Raw genomic sequence first — 16,863 nt, forward strand, 5'->3', positions numbered from 1 at the left:
GTGCAGGCCAGGCCAGCCCTCAGTCTGAGCGGCTCCCAGCCGAGGGGCAAAGGACAAAACTCGTCAGGAGACTGAACTGCCCTTTGACCCTGCCTGGGCTCCCTCCCCGTCTGTGCCCCAACGCCCCTGCCTGACTGGAGCCAACAGCAGCAGCCTCGCGAGGCTTTAGTTCTGCTCCCCCAAAGCCTCCACTGGCCCTGACTGGGGCTGATTCAGCTCCTCCATATTCCACAGCATCCAGACAGACAGGGCTGGTCCTTTGCTGAACTGAACACCCTCCTGTGGCGACGGCACCTCGGCAGCCCAGCTCCTGGTACCCCACCCTCACCTCTCACAGGCCCCAGCTGGTGTCATGGTGCCCCAGTGTATGTACACAGAACCTCTATTTGCCCTTTGGGGTGTGGGGGGGCAGCACTCACCAGCCACAGCCAGGGCTGAGCTAAACCAGCTTTAACAATAACTAAAGGCAAAAATGTCTGTTGGGGCAGATCATACCCCAGGGTAAATCTGGAGTCACCCCAGACTGACGCGGCTCAGCCAGCCACTGCCAGAGCCCAAATTTCAATCAGCCTTACTGGGCAAGGGTGAGCCCTTGAGAGGCTGGATGGCTGGGGCATTTCCACAGGTACCCAACAGCCAGGATGCCCTACGCTCTGCTCACTTTGCCACACAACCCACCTTGTTAACAATTCACTGGTGGAGGGATGGGGAGAGATAGCTCAGTGGTTTGAGCATTGGCCTGCTAAACCCAGCGTTGTGAGTTCAATCCTTGAGGGGGCCACTTAGGGATCCAGGGCAAAATCAATACTTGGTCCTGCTAGTGAAGGTAGGGGGCTGGACTCGATGACCTGTCAAGGTCCGTTCCAGTTCTAGGAGATAGGATATCTCCATCAATTTAAACTGGTGGGAAAACTGAGGAAGTGATGGGGTGAGTCTGGAGGAGGCAGGATTTGAACCCAAGTCTCCAGTCCTACCTTTGAATGACAAGATTAAATAACTTTAACTCTACCCTTCCTTGCCCCAATTTATGAGATAGCTGCACACTGCAGCATGCACGCCACACATATGGACATACCCCACACCCTCTGCCTATGTTTGTATTTACCTGCCATGGGGAGTCCTGTCATGGAAGCTGAAAGAAAGCAAAGAGATGAGGTAAGTCTCTGTCTCCATGGCTGGTCACCTTGGGGATCTCCAAACACTGGCTGATGTAAGCGGTGGCCTGAGTGAGCTCTCCCCTGCCATCTGTTGATGCATTGAGAGTAGGGTGACCAGATGCCAAGAACAAAATATCAGGACAACTACCCAAGCAAAAAAACCCAGAATGCCGGCGACGCAAAAACACCCAAAAAATGACCAAGCCAAACTATTGGGAGAAATGGCATCCCGACCATACATCCGTCGGGACGCGGGACAAACAGCTGAATATCGGTATCAAGTATCAGGGGGTAGCCGTGTTAGTCTGTATCTAGAAAAACAACAAGGAGTCTGGTGTAAAACCGCACTTGCATCTGAAGAAGCAAGATTTTTACCCACGAAAGCTTATGCCCAAATAAATCTGTTAGTCTTTAAGGTGCCACCAGACTCCTAGCTGAATATTGAGACAGTCCCAATTTTATCGGAGGTCTGGTCACCTTAACTGAGAGAAAAGACTCAGCTGCATGTTATATTTCTATCTATCTACTGTCCCTCAGGGAGGTGGATTGCTTTCACCAATGGGAGAGCCCCTCCTGTCGGCATCGGTCGCATCTACACAGAAGTGCTATAGCTGCAGAGCTGCCACTGTGTCACTGTAATGTTTCAAGTGCAGAAATGTTTCAAGACCCCCACACCCTGCTCCCCTCAGGCCTGGCTTCCCCTCTGGCCTGGCTTCCCCCCAACCTGGAGTGTGACAGGCCCACATGCTGTATAGAGTGCTAAACTGTATTATACTGCTCAGCCACTAGGTGGTGATGTGTGTAAAATATCTTTTTTAAAGCTACCCTCAGCCATTGTGGTGTGTAAAAACAAGCTCTGTGACCAGTCCATGTCTGGTACAGAAGAACACGACGGTGTCTGGAGTAAACTACGAACAGAAATAGAAGGAACAAAGCTACAAAGGTTGCAGGATCTCGTCACCGTGCCACTCTTCAGTGCCCCAGAGAACTTCAGCTTTCACAAACTTCACCATGGACACACTGGAAACAAGATTTCACAAGATTTTACATTAGGGTTACCATATGTCCTCTTTTTCCCGGACATGTCCGGCTTTTCGGCAGTCAAACCCCCGTCCGGGGGGAATTGCCAAAAAGCCGAACATGTCCGGGAAAATGGCGGCTCTGCTCCTCCCTGACTCTTCGGCTCTGTTTAAGAGCCGAGCTGCCCGAGCGCTACCGGCTACCGCGGCGGCTGGAGGCTCTGTGTAACTTACACTGTGTCAGTTACACAGAGCCGAAGAGGAGCAGAGCTGCCAGGGCTGGAGGCTCTGTGTAACTGACATAGTGTCAGTTACACAGAGCCTCCAGCCGCAGCAGCTCTGCTCCTCTTCGGCTCTGTGTAACTGACACAGTGTCAGTTACGCAGAGCCACGGCAGCTGGAGGCTCTGCTCCTCTTCGGCTCTGTTTAAGAGCCGGGCTGCCCGAGCGCTACCGGCTTCTGGCAGCCCCCGTGCCTCTGGACCCTGCGCCGCCGGAGCCCGGGAGGGGAAGTGCCCGGCCAGGGGCGCAGGGTCCGGAGGCAGAGGAGCTGCCCGAAGCCCAAGCACTACCGGCTTCACGGTTTGCTGGGCAGCCTCCAGACCCTGCACCCCCGGCTGGGCGCTGAAAGAGCCACCCCCTAAGCGATGTAAGTTACACTGACCTAAGCACCAGTGTGGACAGCGCTATGTGGGCGGAAGAAGCTCTCCCACCGACATAGCTACTGCCACTCACGGGGCTGGAGTAGTTAAGCCAACTGGAGAGCTCTCCCGTCAGCTCAGAGTGGTTACATTAGAGAGCTTACAGCAGCACCACTGCATCGCTGCAGCTCTGCTGCTGTAAACTCTCTAGTGTAGCTGTAGTCTTAGAAGGTTTAAACAGATACTTGAGTGCTAAAGCTTATTATCATAATACCCCTGGTGCCAGGAGAGAGAACATCCAGACTAAGAGGGACAAATCCCAGCCTACATGCACAAGGAAAAAGTCCTAGCCCAAGAGATGATGCACGTCCAGCCAGCAGCACATGGTGTAATATTTCCATTAAATATGGACATTTTGCAGCTGTTTGCAACACCAAAATAGTTTGGGAGCTGACTCAGATTACAGACAACCAAGAGCCGTTGTTTCTGGGATCCATCACTTGTGATGACATAGAGCCTGGCTGGAGAGTGAAACTGAATGTTCATGGCAAGACAATTGACTATAAAATTGACTCAGGAGCTGATGTCTCAGGCATCTCAGAAGGGACTTACAATCCCCTTCAATCCTTCCCAGAGCTGAAGTCACCTGACACTGCTGTGACTAGCCCTGGAGATATTCTGAACTTCATGGGCCAGTTCACCACAGAAACAACTTACTAAGACCAAAGCTTTGCATTCAGAGTGCATGTGTTCAAAGAACCACAGACCAACAACCTTCTCAGCCACAATATGGCAGCCGGAATGGGCCTAATGAGAAAAATGGAAGAACTCACTGGAGGATTTGATGATATAACACAAAGTCTGCCTATGGAACTCTTTGCCAGGGGATGTTGTGAAGGCTAAAACTATACCAGGGTTCAAAAAAGAACTAGAGAAATTCATGGAGGTCCATCAATGGCTATTAGCCAGGATGGGAAAGGATGCAACACCATGCTCTGAGTGTCCCTATCCTCTTTTTGCCAGAAGCTGGGAGTGGACGACAGGGGATGGATCACTTCATGATTGCCCTGTTCTGTTCATTCCCCCTGAACCAATTGGCATTGGCCACTGTTAGAAGACAGGATACTGGGCTAGATGGAACTGTACGTGCAACTCTGTGCAGTCACATTGGATGGAAGCTTGGTAATTAAATTATACCAGGGAGTCAGGAAGAGTGGCTACTCCCACCACTATGCTTCTGTCCCCAGAAGCCTTTACAGCTATTCTGAGGGAAAATGGGCCCTTTTCCCACAGAAATGGTCTATAAGGGACTGCTGCAGGCAGCAGGAGAAGGAATAATCTAATCAAAATTATTTGACTATTGGGTAATGTGATCAAAATCACTAAAGGAATGTCAGGGGTTTCTATTAAAACTTAACTTGACTGCCCCTGGCTGTCTCTGGTTGTACAAAATGAAAGTGTAATCGGGGTACAGTTTACAGTGCAATAATCACAGTGCAAGAGATGTTAGGCAAAAGATAGTTTTGTGTGTGTACAAAGGAAAAAGAAAAGGAAAAGGGGAGCAATGATGGGAACACTGAGCCTTGGGGTGGCTCTGGGGGAATCAAACTGTCCCTTTGGGGGTGCATGAAAACTCTGTGGGCACGGGGAGGCAGTTACACCTTGTGTAGAATTAATATGGCTAATATAATGTTATGGAGGTTAAACTATTTCCCAGGACATGGGCAGTGTATATTGGAAAAGGGGTAAAAGAAATGCAAACAAAACATGGTACTTAATTAAAGTCTTATTAGGGCTCCAAAAGGAGCCATAGTAGATTGTTCTTTCTTTTTCAGATCTCTGTGCATTTTGGAGCAGGAGATGAAAGTGAAAAATAATGAGAAATCTGGTGGAAGTGGAATGTGTCCCTTTCAAGACAGCCTCTGAGCTGCTGATAGCTTTGGATCCAGAGGCAAGCCAAGAAAGCCTCTGTGTAAATGCAAATTACCTAGCTGATGGGGGAAGGAGGAAACTACCCATAAGTAGCAGCACAAAGAATCTGGAAATAATGAATACATCTGGTCAGCAAACAAACTACTAGAAGACTCAGATTATGGCCCTCCAGAAAAGGGAGGTGAAAAATCAAGTCAAGCCTGAAAATAAGGGGGACAGGTTAATCCTATTAATACCCACAGGGTATGTGGGTGTGTACACAGAGCAGAAATCTGAAGCTGTCTCTCAGCTATTACCTAAAAATAAACTTAAAGCTTGGTACAGCAAAGAAACTATTGCAAACCTGGTTGGTTGTACAAGAGGGGAAACTGAGGCACACCACCTCATAAATTTCATAAATGACCAGTGAGTGGGGTAATTCACTAGCCTGACTATAGAACAAAATAAGGACAACATGGAGGTAATTCTTCTGTTTTTTCCCGCAACTAGCAAGGACATTTGTAAAAGGAATTGGTATTATTATTAAGCAACAATCTGTCCCCAGGATGGGGGCGGAAATTGTTTCTTTTGTTTTTCAGACACTCTACAAGGATGCTGGTGCCAGCGGAAGAATAACCCAGTATACCATGGATCTGTGTTTTGTGTTGTTTGTCTGTTGTGTTTGTATTGTTGCTAGCATGACGTGGGTGGGGGATGGCTTCAAAAGGCTGACCTGGGGGGAGGGAGAGATATGTACGGGAATGCAAAATGGTCAGCTAGGAGGCCAGCACCTGTGTAATAGCTACCATGGTACCTGGAAATAGAACGGCAACTAAGGTGGGCCCCACAAGCCCTATGGAAATAATGAGAAGGGGAGGAACTCACTGGGAATCAATGGAGGGGTGTGTAAAATGGTGTAAATCCAAAGAAGATGTTTGGCTGTGCCCCTCTCCTATGACTCTGAAGGAGCAGGATCAATGGCCAATGGCAAGGGGTGAACAATTGGGTGTACTGTGTATAAGTTGGTTTGCTGAAAATGTACATATTACTAGGGGACACAATTACACCAGCCCCTAGCCAAACTACATAGATCTACACCTGGGGTCTCAAACACGCGGCCTGGGGGCTGCATGCATCCCGCGGGGTTATTTTCTGCGGCCCGTGAGCTCCTCGCGGCCCTGCCCTCCCCCCAGCATTTACCTAGAGTGACTCTGGCCTGATGCGCACCAGGGGCAGGGCAGGTTCCCTGCCTGCCTCCCTGCCCTGCCCCCGCGCTGCTCCGGGAAGTGGACGGAACCTGGGGAAGGAGGGGCGTAGGGGTGTGAGGGGCTGTTGCTTCAGGAGCAGCCCCCAGCAGCTCCCATTGGTCGGAAACGGGGAGCTGCGGTCAATGGGAGCTGCTGGGGACGGTGCCTGAAGCAACAGCCACACACACCCCTGCGCCCCTCCTTCCCCAGATTCCGTCAGCTTCCCGGAGCGGTGCGGGGGCAGGGCAGGCATGGAGCCTGTCCTGCCCCCAGTGCGCGTTGGGCCGGAGCCCACCCCCCGAACCTCTTCTGCAGCTGAATCCCCTGCCGCACCCAGCACGCACCCGACCCCCTGCTGCACCCCGCACCCCTCCTACACCCCAACCCACTTCCCTGAGCCCCCTGCTGCATGTCGACCCCCTGCTGCACCCCGCACCCCTCCTGCCTCCAACCCACAGCCCTGAGCCCCCTGCTGCACCCCTCCTGCACCCTGACCCCCTGCCCTAAGCCCCCTGCTGAACCCCGCATCCCTCCTGCACCCCAACCCCCTGCCCTGAACCCCCTGCCACACCCTGCACCCTGACCCCCTGCTGCACCTCTCACCCCTCCTTCACCCCACAACTCCCTGCCCTGAGCCCCCGCCATACCCCACACCCCTCCTGCCCCCCCTGGGGGCAGGGAGGGGGTGGAGTTGGGGTTGGGATTTCAGGGAAGGGGTTGGAATGAGGGCAGGGAAGGGGTGTGAAGAGGCGGCGCAGGGGCGGGGCCTCATGGAAGGGGTGGAGTGGGGGTGGGGGGGGTGTCAGTAAATGCGGCGCTCAGGCCAATGTACTAGTCTTCATGTGGCCCTTGTGGTCATTTGAGTTTGAGACCTCTGATCTACACGCTGCTATCTGGACTTTGGTGCACAAATGGATCTGTAAATCTTATTGCTGTAAATAATCAAACCGGGGCATACTGCCTGATTCCATACCAAGTGGTTAAGTTGGTTTGGACAATAACCCATTTCTCTGTAAACATTCAATGGACTTATAATATGAACAAAAGCACGTAAAACTTGCAGGGGCAGCTTGTTGCAACTGCCAGCAAATGGACACATTAAAATCTTAACTCTGTCAAAGGAGGAGAGGCAGTGCTTTGGTGGCAGCTTGAATGTTGGACCATACTGCAGTGGTCAGGACTCGGTGTTGCTGTGGATTGTTAACTGTACTTGTGTTGCGTTGCATATGGAGATAACCTATAAGTAATGTAGTAAGCCCTCTTCACCCCGCAGTGTGCAAGACAACCTGGACCCAACCTTCTCGGGCCCACTATAATGGAAAGTCTGGCACACTAATTGGAATAGGTGTGGTATGCCCGTACGAGAGAAGGTGCAGGGCTGGGCATTATATTACACAAGGGGCAGTGGAACAAATGGAATATCGACACCTTCCACCTTGATGCCTGGCCCTATCAGGAAATGTGTCGCCATATGTCCTATGCTTTTCCAGGGATACCTGGGCAGGAGGATCCCCCCCCCAAAAAAAGGGGTGGAGTGTTAGGATATAGATATTCAGGCCTGTCTGTAAAGGCCTATACTTTAAGAATTTAGGTGTATTCTTATCACTTAGCTAGTTATAAAGGTATAAAACAGAGAATCAAAATCACTCTCTGTATGTGTAAGGGACAGTCTGAGGCTCTGTTCTTAGGCTAAGTAAGGCCTTTGGCTAAGCAGCAAAGGCAGCCATGGGCTGAGAAGTGAATGTCACATCCTCACATTCCAAACTAGTCACATGGAAGTAAGGTGCTATTGGGCTGTTAGGAATCTTATCAATAGACACAGCTGGAAAACCCTTATGTCTGTATACATGTAGTTGTGAAATCCTCACTTCTGTATTGTTTTATATATTTATTTGCATGGTCTCTGTCTGGTTCTGTAATTGTTTGTCTGTTGTATAATTAATTTTGTTGGGTGTAAACCAATTAAGGTGGTGGAATATAATTGATTAAATAACCATATTACAGTATTCAGAGTAGCAGCCGTGTTAGTCTGTATCCGCAAAAAGAACAGAAGTACTTGTGGCACCTTAGAGACTAACAAATTTATTCGAGCATAAGCTTTCGTGGGCTACAGCCCACTTCTTCGGATGCATATAGAATGGAACATATACTGAGGAGATATATATACACACATACAGAGAGCATGAACAGGTGGGAGTTATATATACACTGACATCTCCTCAATATATGTTCCATTCTATATGTATCCAAAGAAGTGGGCTGTAGCCCACGAAAGCTTATGCTCTAATAAATTTGTTAGTCTCTAAGGTGCCACAAGTACTTCTGTTCATGTTACAGTATGTTAGGATTGGTTTGTTAAATTTCAGTAAAATGATTGGTTAAGGTATAGCTAAGCAGAACTCAAGTTTTACTATATAGTCTGCAGTCAATCAGGAAGTAAGGGGGAGAATGGGAATAGGGAATGGGGGTGGGGAAATTGGAATCATGTTTTGCTGGGGGGGAATGGGAACAGGGAATGGGAACAGGGATGGCTCTGTGGTGTCAGAGCTGGAAGGGGGACACTGAGGAAGGAAACTGGAATCATGCTTGCTAAAAGTTCACCCCAATAAACATCGAATTGTTTGCACCGTTGGACTTTGGGTATTGTTGCTCTCTGTTCATGCGAGACGGACCAGGGAAGTGAGAGGGTGAAGAAATAAGCCCCCTAACAAGGGGTTCCACTGTGAGAGAGAGACATGCTGATAGCTCAGAGAGGTGCGGTTCCAGGAGGCAGAGGGGCCTACGGCTTAACCCCTGAGTGAGAGTGGACCCCTGAGAAGGGCTGTCGCACTGAAGAGGATTCTGCCCAGGGACCGTACAGAGCCAAGAGAAAGTACCAGTCCTGTGAGTCCATGACATCCTTCCTCTTATGGGACCTCACAGCTGCCCATAAGACCTCAGGACTGAACCTGAATGCTGGAGACTATGGCAAAGGGCTTCCAAATTGTTCCTTCACCACAGTACCTCCTTCCCAGCTTCTCCTCTTACCCATGTCGGGGCCATCTGCATGCTGGAGTGCTCCCATCCAGCTACTAGATAGATTCCCAATGAGTAACATTCCCCTAACTGGGGTAGTAGCTGTATCCACATCTAAGCTGTTAAAAAGGGCACACACACAAAACTACAACTCAACTACAACAGATTTATCTCTCTCAGGAACAGCCCGAAACTGGGAGAAAACTTGTTAGCAAGCTACAGAATATACTAAGCAGCTGAAAGGTTTTAAAATATACTAAACAAATCGTCACACTGCGGCCTACACCCGGACGGGAAGCATACTGAACTATTTACTCTGTGTGTACACATACAAACCAACACACTTTCAGCAGTAACAGTCTCTTCTCTGGGGTGCTGAAATTTGGCTCTTTGGCTTACTAGCCCCAGAAGGGGGTGTGATGAAGGCGATGTCTCATCCCCCGGCTGATGGCTTCCCTCGAAGTTTCACACAAATTATCGCAGCAGTGTCCAGACTTCCCCCATTTTTTTCTCTTTTTGCGCTAGCCCCACATCTTCTTCTCCAAGAGAGAGCACGGTGGGTCACTAGATGTTGTTCCCCAGTAGCTTTTGTGAGTGATGAAAACCCACCTCCCACACCGGTGAATGCCCCGGCCAAGTACACACCGGGGCAGCCGGCTGCTCAGCCCCTGTAGCCAAAGGTCAACTGAAAAGGAGAGAAATTGAGAAAAGAAAAACCCGCCCTCCTCTGAGCCCTGGACTCCCCGGCATGCTGTGAGGTGGGGCCGCCTTTGTCCAGGCCGTGCACGGCTAATGCAGGGGCCTTGCCTCAGGACCAGATCAGACAAGCCTCTGCAGAGCCAGCTGCAGCCATCTGCCTGGCTCAGGGGCTCCTGGAAACGCCCCAGGCCGGGGTACTCATGGCTTCCTGCACGGCAGGTCTCAGGGCAGTGTGTGTGTGGGGGGGCTGTTTCTGGGCCCTCCCTGCTGCCCACTTACTCCTCCTCCCTGGGTCTCTGCCTGTCTCCTGCTCCCTCACAGCGATTTCCTGACCCCCGCCCCCAGTACCCCCCTGCAGCCCCTGTCTCTGCTGCTGGGTTCGTTCCCCTCCATGGGGCTCTGCCAGGTTGGGCCTGTCACTGTGTCACAGCGTGGCCCTGTTCCCTCACCAACCCTTCTCCCACACCCTTCAGAAACCCTCGTCCCACCCCCCACCCTCCCCACTGAACCTCACCCCACTCACCACTCCTCACCCTGCCTCCTGACTGATCCTGGCCCTGCCGCCCCACTGCCTCTCACCCCACTCGCCAGCACTTACCCCACTGACAGGCCCCACTCCTCTCACCAACCCTCACTCTGCCCTTCTCACTGACCCTGGCCCGGCCTCTCCACAGACTCTCGCCCTGCCCCCCTCACCAACTCTCACCCTGCTCACTGGCCCCACTCCCTGCCCCACCTCCAGCCCCTCATCAACATTCACCCCACCCCCTTGCTGGCCTCACCCTCTCAATGTCCCTGACCCCGCCCCTCACTGACCTGTGACCCACCCCCCTCAGCAATCCTGGTCCTGTCCCCGCACTGTTCCTGGCCACATTCACTGGCCCTGCTCCCATCACTGACCCCAGCCCCACCTCCCTAGCTGACCCTGACTCCACTCCCCTCAGTAACCCTGTCCCTGTCCCCTCACACTGACACTCACCCTGCCTCACTGACCATCGCCCTGCCCTCCGACCAACCCTGGCCCCACCCCCTCACCAACCCTGGCCCAGCCCCCCATAGACTCTCGCCCTGCCCTCCTCACCAACTCTCACCCTGGGCCCTGCCCCAGCCTCTCATCAACCCTTACCCCTCCCCCTTGCTGGCCCCACCTTCTCAGTGTCCCTGACCCCGCCCCTCACCATCCCTGGCCCCGTCCCCTTACTGACCCTCGTCCCACTTGCTGGCCCCAGCCTTGCCCCCTTGCTTACTCCAGCCCTGACCCACTCAACAGCTCCCACATATGTGGCTGGGTCTTTAGTCAGCCCCTCCCACCCTCTCACACAGCTTTTCTCCCCCTGGCCCCACCCCAGCTCCTCCCCGGGGGCTGCTCTCGCTTTCTCCTTCCTCAGCATGCATGGAGGCTGGGACCTGAGCTGGACTCCCTGATTGGCCTGGCTGCCTGGTCAATCAGAATGACTTGGGGCACTGGCTACTATCCATTGGCCCTAGTCTGCAGTTCTGTGATTGGCCAGAGGCCCTCTCAGTCCCAGGGTCCCAACTGCTCCTTGACCCCTCCCCTCTCTCCTGACATGGGGAGAGGGCAGCCAAACAACCCACCCAGTGCCAGTGAGGGCAGCTGGCCCGTACATGACAGACATGTTTACAAGAGCCATCACTCCGTTTGAGACCTGCTGCATCTGGAACATGTTGACCGGGAGAGAAAGGATGGACGGCTCCAGCTGTCATCAAGGAAAATAATTCAGTGCCTGGATCACAGTGACAGAGACCGACATGGGGAAGTTCAACAGAAACCGTCCACAAGGCAAACCCAACAGACGGTGGATGCTGAACGAGAAGATGGGGACTCGAGGATTCCAGAAGAACCCCAGTCAGTCGTAACTAACGGCCAGCCAGATGGCCAAGCTGCTACTTGGTGTTTTGCAGTTGGGAACCCAGAGTGGGTTAGAGACACTGGATAGACTGATCCATCCTAAATTTCACAGCCAGCATGACAGTGTGAATAAATGGCAGAAACATGGAACTTAATGGGGGAGATGGACTGGGATGTTAACCTGTAGCGTTCTGCTCAGCCACTGGGTGGTGCTGTGTGTAACGTCCCTTAGGGAGCTGAACCTCAGCCATACCTGGCAGGGCATTAAAGGATCTAACGATGAACACAGCTGAGGTGGATGATCAAGTTCTGTAGCCAGACCACACCTGGGACAGGAGCATGACACCCTGCTCCCCCCAGGTCTGGCCAGGCCTAGCACTCTCCCCAGTGTGTGTGTGTGTGTGGTGGCAGGGAGAGGGGGTGGGACAGTTACGGTGAGTGACCTCCAACTGCCTCCTCAGTGTGTGTGTCTGGGGACGGCAGTTAGAGCGTGTGAACTACCCCTGCCCGCCCAGTGTACGGGGTGGAGGTTGTTACCATAGTTACTCTAGTCCTATTTCACAGGGCGTTAACTCAAATTAGGAACCTTCAGTTCGCACCAGCAGTATCCACACAGGTCAGTCCGAGTGCAAATCTTTGATGCACTCTGCAATTCACACCCCCGCAGCTGGCTCTGTGCACAGTGTAGACATGGCCCCTGACTGGGGAGTGTGCCTCCTTCCAAAAATGGGGGAAATTGGGTTTGAAAATAGGAGCACTGGAATTTGAGCAAGAAGCCAGGATCGTGGGTGAGCTGATAATGGGTTTGGATTTCACTGAGGCTAATAAGTACACAATGAATCAATGTAATACGTTCATTCTAGTGAATGAATTCTTCACCAGACTCGGGACCCCAGCAGTGCTGCTCTCAGATCAAGGGAGAAACTTTGAATGCAAAGTGTTTCTGCAGCTTTGTGAGATTCCAGGGGCTCCACAAACCTGCCCCAGCCCCGCACACCCAGCGCAGTCTGATAGGATGATAGGAAGTTTCAGTCTGACTCGGGGGGTTTACAGATTCATAGATTCCTATGTCAAAAGGGACCACTGTGATCATCTAGTCTGAGTCCTGTATAGCACAGGCCAGAGACCTGCCCTGAAAGAACGCCTAGAATGTTTAGAAAAACATCCAATCTTGAGTTAAAAGTTGTCAAAAAGTGATGGAGAATCCACCACGATCCATGTAAATGCCTCATTCCAGCCTGAATTTTTCTGGCTTCAACTCCAGCCATTGGATCCTGTTCCCCCTTTCTCTGCTAGATTGAAGAGCCCATTATGAAATACTTGTTCCCCGTGTAGATATTTACAGACAGTGATCAAGTCGCCCCTTAACTGTCTCTTTCTTAAGCTAAATAGATTAAGTAGGTTTTCTAGTCCTTTACTCATTCTCATGGCTCTTCTCGGAGCCCTCATTAACATCGGGGTCTTACTGATCGCCATATTTGGGGTTGGGAAGGAATTTTCCTCCAGGGTAGATTGGCTGAGCCTCTGGAGGTTTTTCGCCTTCCTCCGCAGCATGGGGCAGGGATCACTAGCAGGAGGGTCTCTGCCGATTGAAGTCACTAAAACACAGGATTGGGGACTTCAACAGCAGAGTCCAGGGAAGGGGTAGGGACGGTTTTGTGGCCTGCAGCATGCAGGGGGTCAGACCAGATGATCATAATGGTCCCTTCTGACCTTAAAGTCTATGAGTCTATGAGTCTATCTTTCTTGAATTGGGGACACCAGAACTGGACATAGAATTCCAGCATTGATCACACCAGTGCCAGGTGCGAAGGTAAAATAAACTATTTACTTCTACTAGAGATTCCCCTGTTTGTGCATCACAAGGTCACAGCAGCTCTTTTAACCACAATTTCTCACTGGGAGCTTGTATCCTGCTGATTATCCACTGTGATCCCCAAATTTTGTTCAGAGGCCCTGCTTCCCAGGAGGGAGTGTAAGTATGTAAGTATGGCAATGTTCTTGGTCCCTAGATGTATACATGTGCATGTAGCTGTATTAAAATGCATATTGTTTACTTGCACCCAGTTTACAAAACACCCCAATCTCTCAACCTGTCCTCTTCATTGTTTACACTCCCCCAACTGTGTCATTGTGACGTTACTGACATAACCTGTAACCGTGTAGATCATTGTTGCAACCATTGTTATATATTTTCATCAAATATTGTACAAAGGTTGTCCTGTAAGGTGTCTATGGGAAGATTATGATTTGCTGATTATGATTATGCTATCTGTATGTGTGTATCATTTTTGTAGTTTAAGTTATGAATATTGGCTATGTACTTGTAGCTCAATGTGTTTTGATTCTAAGTAGCCTCAGTGACGCTTTTGGTCAGCTTCTTGAGAAAGGACTATTCTCAGTAAGTGCCCAGTCAAGAAACACTTAACTAACAATGAACTTTGGGAGATGCCAATCCACATCTGAGCTTTCCTGGGAACATACAAACTAACATGTAAACAGTGGTGTCGGCCTGTAAAGAACTGAGTCATGCATAGACATGTGACTTGCCCATTTGACTCCAAACGCCATCTTGCCGCTGTGATTTTCCACAGTAAGAACAGAGGGGTGTCCTTCCACGGGCAGAAAATATAAAAGGCCCTGAAAACCCCTCCATCTTGTCTTCAATCCTGCTTCTGACCTCTGGAGGGGCTTTGCTACAAACTGAAGCTCTGAAAAAAGGACTGAATGACCCATCCCAGCTGGGGATGTACTCTAGAGACTTGATTTGTAGAAGTTTATTCCATCACTGCTACAAGCCTGAACCAAGAACTTTGCCATTACTGTATGTAATTGATTCCATTTAACCAATTTTAACTCTCATTTAAATTTCTTTCTCTTTATGAATAAACCTTTAGATTTTAGATTCTAAAGGATTGGCAACAGTGTGATTTGTGAGTAAGATATGACTTGTATATTGACCTGGGTCTGGGGCTTGGTCCTTTGGGATCGGGAGAACCCTTTTTGTTTTACTGGGGCTTTTTTTTTTCATAACTATTCATCCCCATAACAAGTGGCACTGGTGATGATACTTTGAAATTGGAGTGTGTAAGGCAATCATTTGTATGACTTATGGTTAGCCAGTGGGGTAAATCCAAAGTCCTCTCTGTCTGGCTGGTTTGGTGTGCTTTAGAAGTGAAGAAACCCCAGCCTTGGGCTGTAACTGCCCTGCTCTAAGCAATTTGTCCTGAATTGATACTCTCAGAAGTGTCCCACCAAAGGCAGCATTGTTACAATCATCAGCAAACTTTCTCAGTGATGAGCTCTTCTTTTAGTGTCCAGCAACAGAGCCATCGTCTGTATATTTGGCTTACAAAGTGGATTGCTGGCCCTCTGGAAATGCTGCTGGGTGGTGAGAGGGAGCTGTGATTTGTAATATTAACTTGTCTTTGTTCTCCAGGTTCTGTCAGTGCCTACCTGAGTCTGAGAAGGGCTGAATGTGAGTCCAGTGGCTGTCTCTGGTCGTGTGTTGTACAGCACCAAGCACAGCGGCAGTGCTGAGGGGCACCGGGCTGGGAGAGATGAGACCAGGGCTCCATTCCCAACAGCTGCTATCACATCCCCTCTCTGTGTTCCTATTGCCCTTTTATATCCTCTCCATTTAGACTGAGCTCTTGGGGGCAGAGACTGCCTGTCACCCTGCCAGTGCAGAGCCCAGCACCACAGGGCCTTGAGCTCAGCCTACAGTGCTGCCATAACATGAATTCTTGTGTTTGCTGTGGCAAATTGCCTGCACTACTATGATGGGTCTCACGCTTTCTCTTCTTGGGGGGGGGGCATTCAGGGCACCATTTCTTACCCCTGAGCCACGATATTCACTGCCCCACTAGTGTCCTAGAGGAGGGCAGTGGAGAGGGAGGGATCCGGGCCTGCTCTCTATGCCAGGTCCCAGCCCAGGGGCCCTAGGGATAGTGGTAAACCATTTGAACTAGCAGTTCCTTCCCCTGGGCTACTTCCCTCTCCTGCCCTTCAGCTTGTGGGGGGCTTCCTGCCCTCCCTCTGCACAAGCCAGATGTCCCTTTACCTAGGGTCTTGGTCTTTTTACCCCCACCACAGCACTTCTCCAAACTTTCCTCTGCTTCCCTCCAAACTGCTCTCTGCTCCCACACCAATCCACTCTGTTTCTACTCCTTCAAACTGTTCTCTGCTCCAACACCAATCCTCTCCGCTCCAACTCCTTCCCCTGGCTGATTGAAGCAGGGGGGTTTTATCTGGTGACTAACTTCAGGTGCTCTAATTGGCTTCAGATGCTCTAATTAATCTATAGCAAACTTTCTTCCCTCTACAGGGAATAAGGCTCCCTTCTAACCCTCTCCTGCCGCCCTCTGGCCATGCTGTATCACATTGCATAATAAATAATAGTTAAGAAATGGAGCCTCAAACACTGAACAAACACGGTAAGAGCAGGACAGGAGTTAGGTCATTCGGGGAATCCTGTGTGCAGTTCTGGTCACCCACATGCAGAACAGATGGATTCAGATGGGACCAGGTGCAGAGAAGAGCTGCTAGGGTGGTTGGGGGATGGAGGCTGGTCATACAAGAGGAGCCTGGAAGAGGTTGGCTGGTTTAGCTGGCACAGCACAGGCTGAGCAGGGATCTGATTGCTCTGTATGAATCCATCGGGGGAACGCTGGGGAGGGAGAAGAGCTACTGAAGCCAAAGGACAGTGTTTGCCAAGAAGAAATGAGGATAAACTGGCCAGGAGTCACGTTAGGCTGGAAATGAGAAGAAGGCTCAGAAACAGCCTCCTAATGGGTGAGGGAAGATCGTGCTAACTCATGTGAAGATAGCACTTGATAAGTGTGTGACTGGGATTCTATAATGTGCCCTTCCAGCCCTGTGTCCTGTGTTCCTAAAGAGACCGGCCGAGGGTGGCTGGGAAACACCTCCAGGATTCAGAGACATGCCAGTTTCTTTTTACTCTTTTAACACCTAACAAAAGTTACATTAATTGTATTGTAAAATTGTACATGCAGCTAGATAGATCCTGGTACCACCGCCTACTCTAACTGCTAGACTCCACTCCCCTTCTTCAGATGCATGTGAAGATGGCACTTGATAAGTATGTGACTGGGATTCTATAACATGCCCTTCCAGCCCTGTGTCCTGTGTTCCTAAAGAGACCAGCTGAGGGTGGCTGGGAAACACCTCCAGGATTCAGAGACATGCCAATTTCGTTTTACTCTTTTAACACTTAAGAAAAGTTAAACTAATTGTATTGTAAAATCATACATGCAGCTAGATAGCTCCTGGTTCCACATGCTGC

The 16,863-nt window shown here is 50.6% G+C and overlaps 1 protein-coding gene across 8 annotated transcripts in view; it reads right to left on the minus strand.

The window, feature by feature from the left end:
• The window catches only part of LOC128826657 (deleted in malignant brain tumors 1 protein-like), a 222,448-nt gene that overhangs the window by 70,298 nt on the left and 135,287 nt on the right, over positions 1 to 16,863 (minus strand). For all 8 annotated transcript variants that reach the window (XM_054010065.1, XM_054010066.1, XM_054010069.1 and 5 more), the window contains exon 2: positions 1,106 to 1,132. In XM_054010065.1, coding sequence (XP_053866040.1) covers positions 1,106 to 1,132 — 27 coding nt within the window. The remainder of the gene's footprint in view (positions 1 to 1,105; positions 1,133 to 16,863) is intronic.

Source organism: Malaclemys terrapin, chromosome 20 (genome assembly GCF_027887155.1).
Source record: "Malaclemys terrapin pileata isolate rMalTer1 chromosome 20, rMalTer1.hap1, whole genome shotgun sequence".
Classification (NCBI taxonomy): Eukaryota; Metazoa; Chordata; order Testudines; family Emydidae; genus Malaclemys; species Malaclemys terrapin.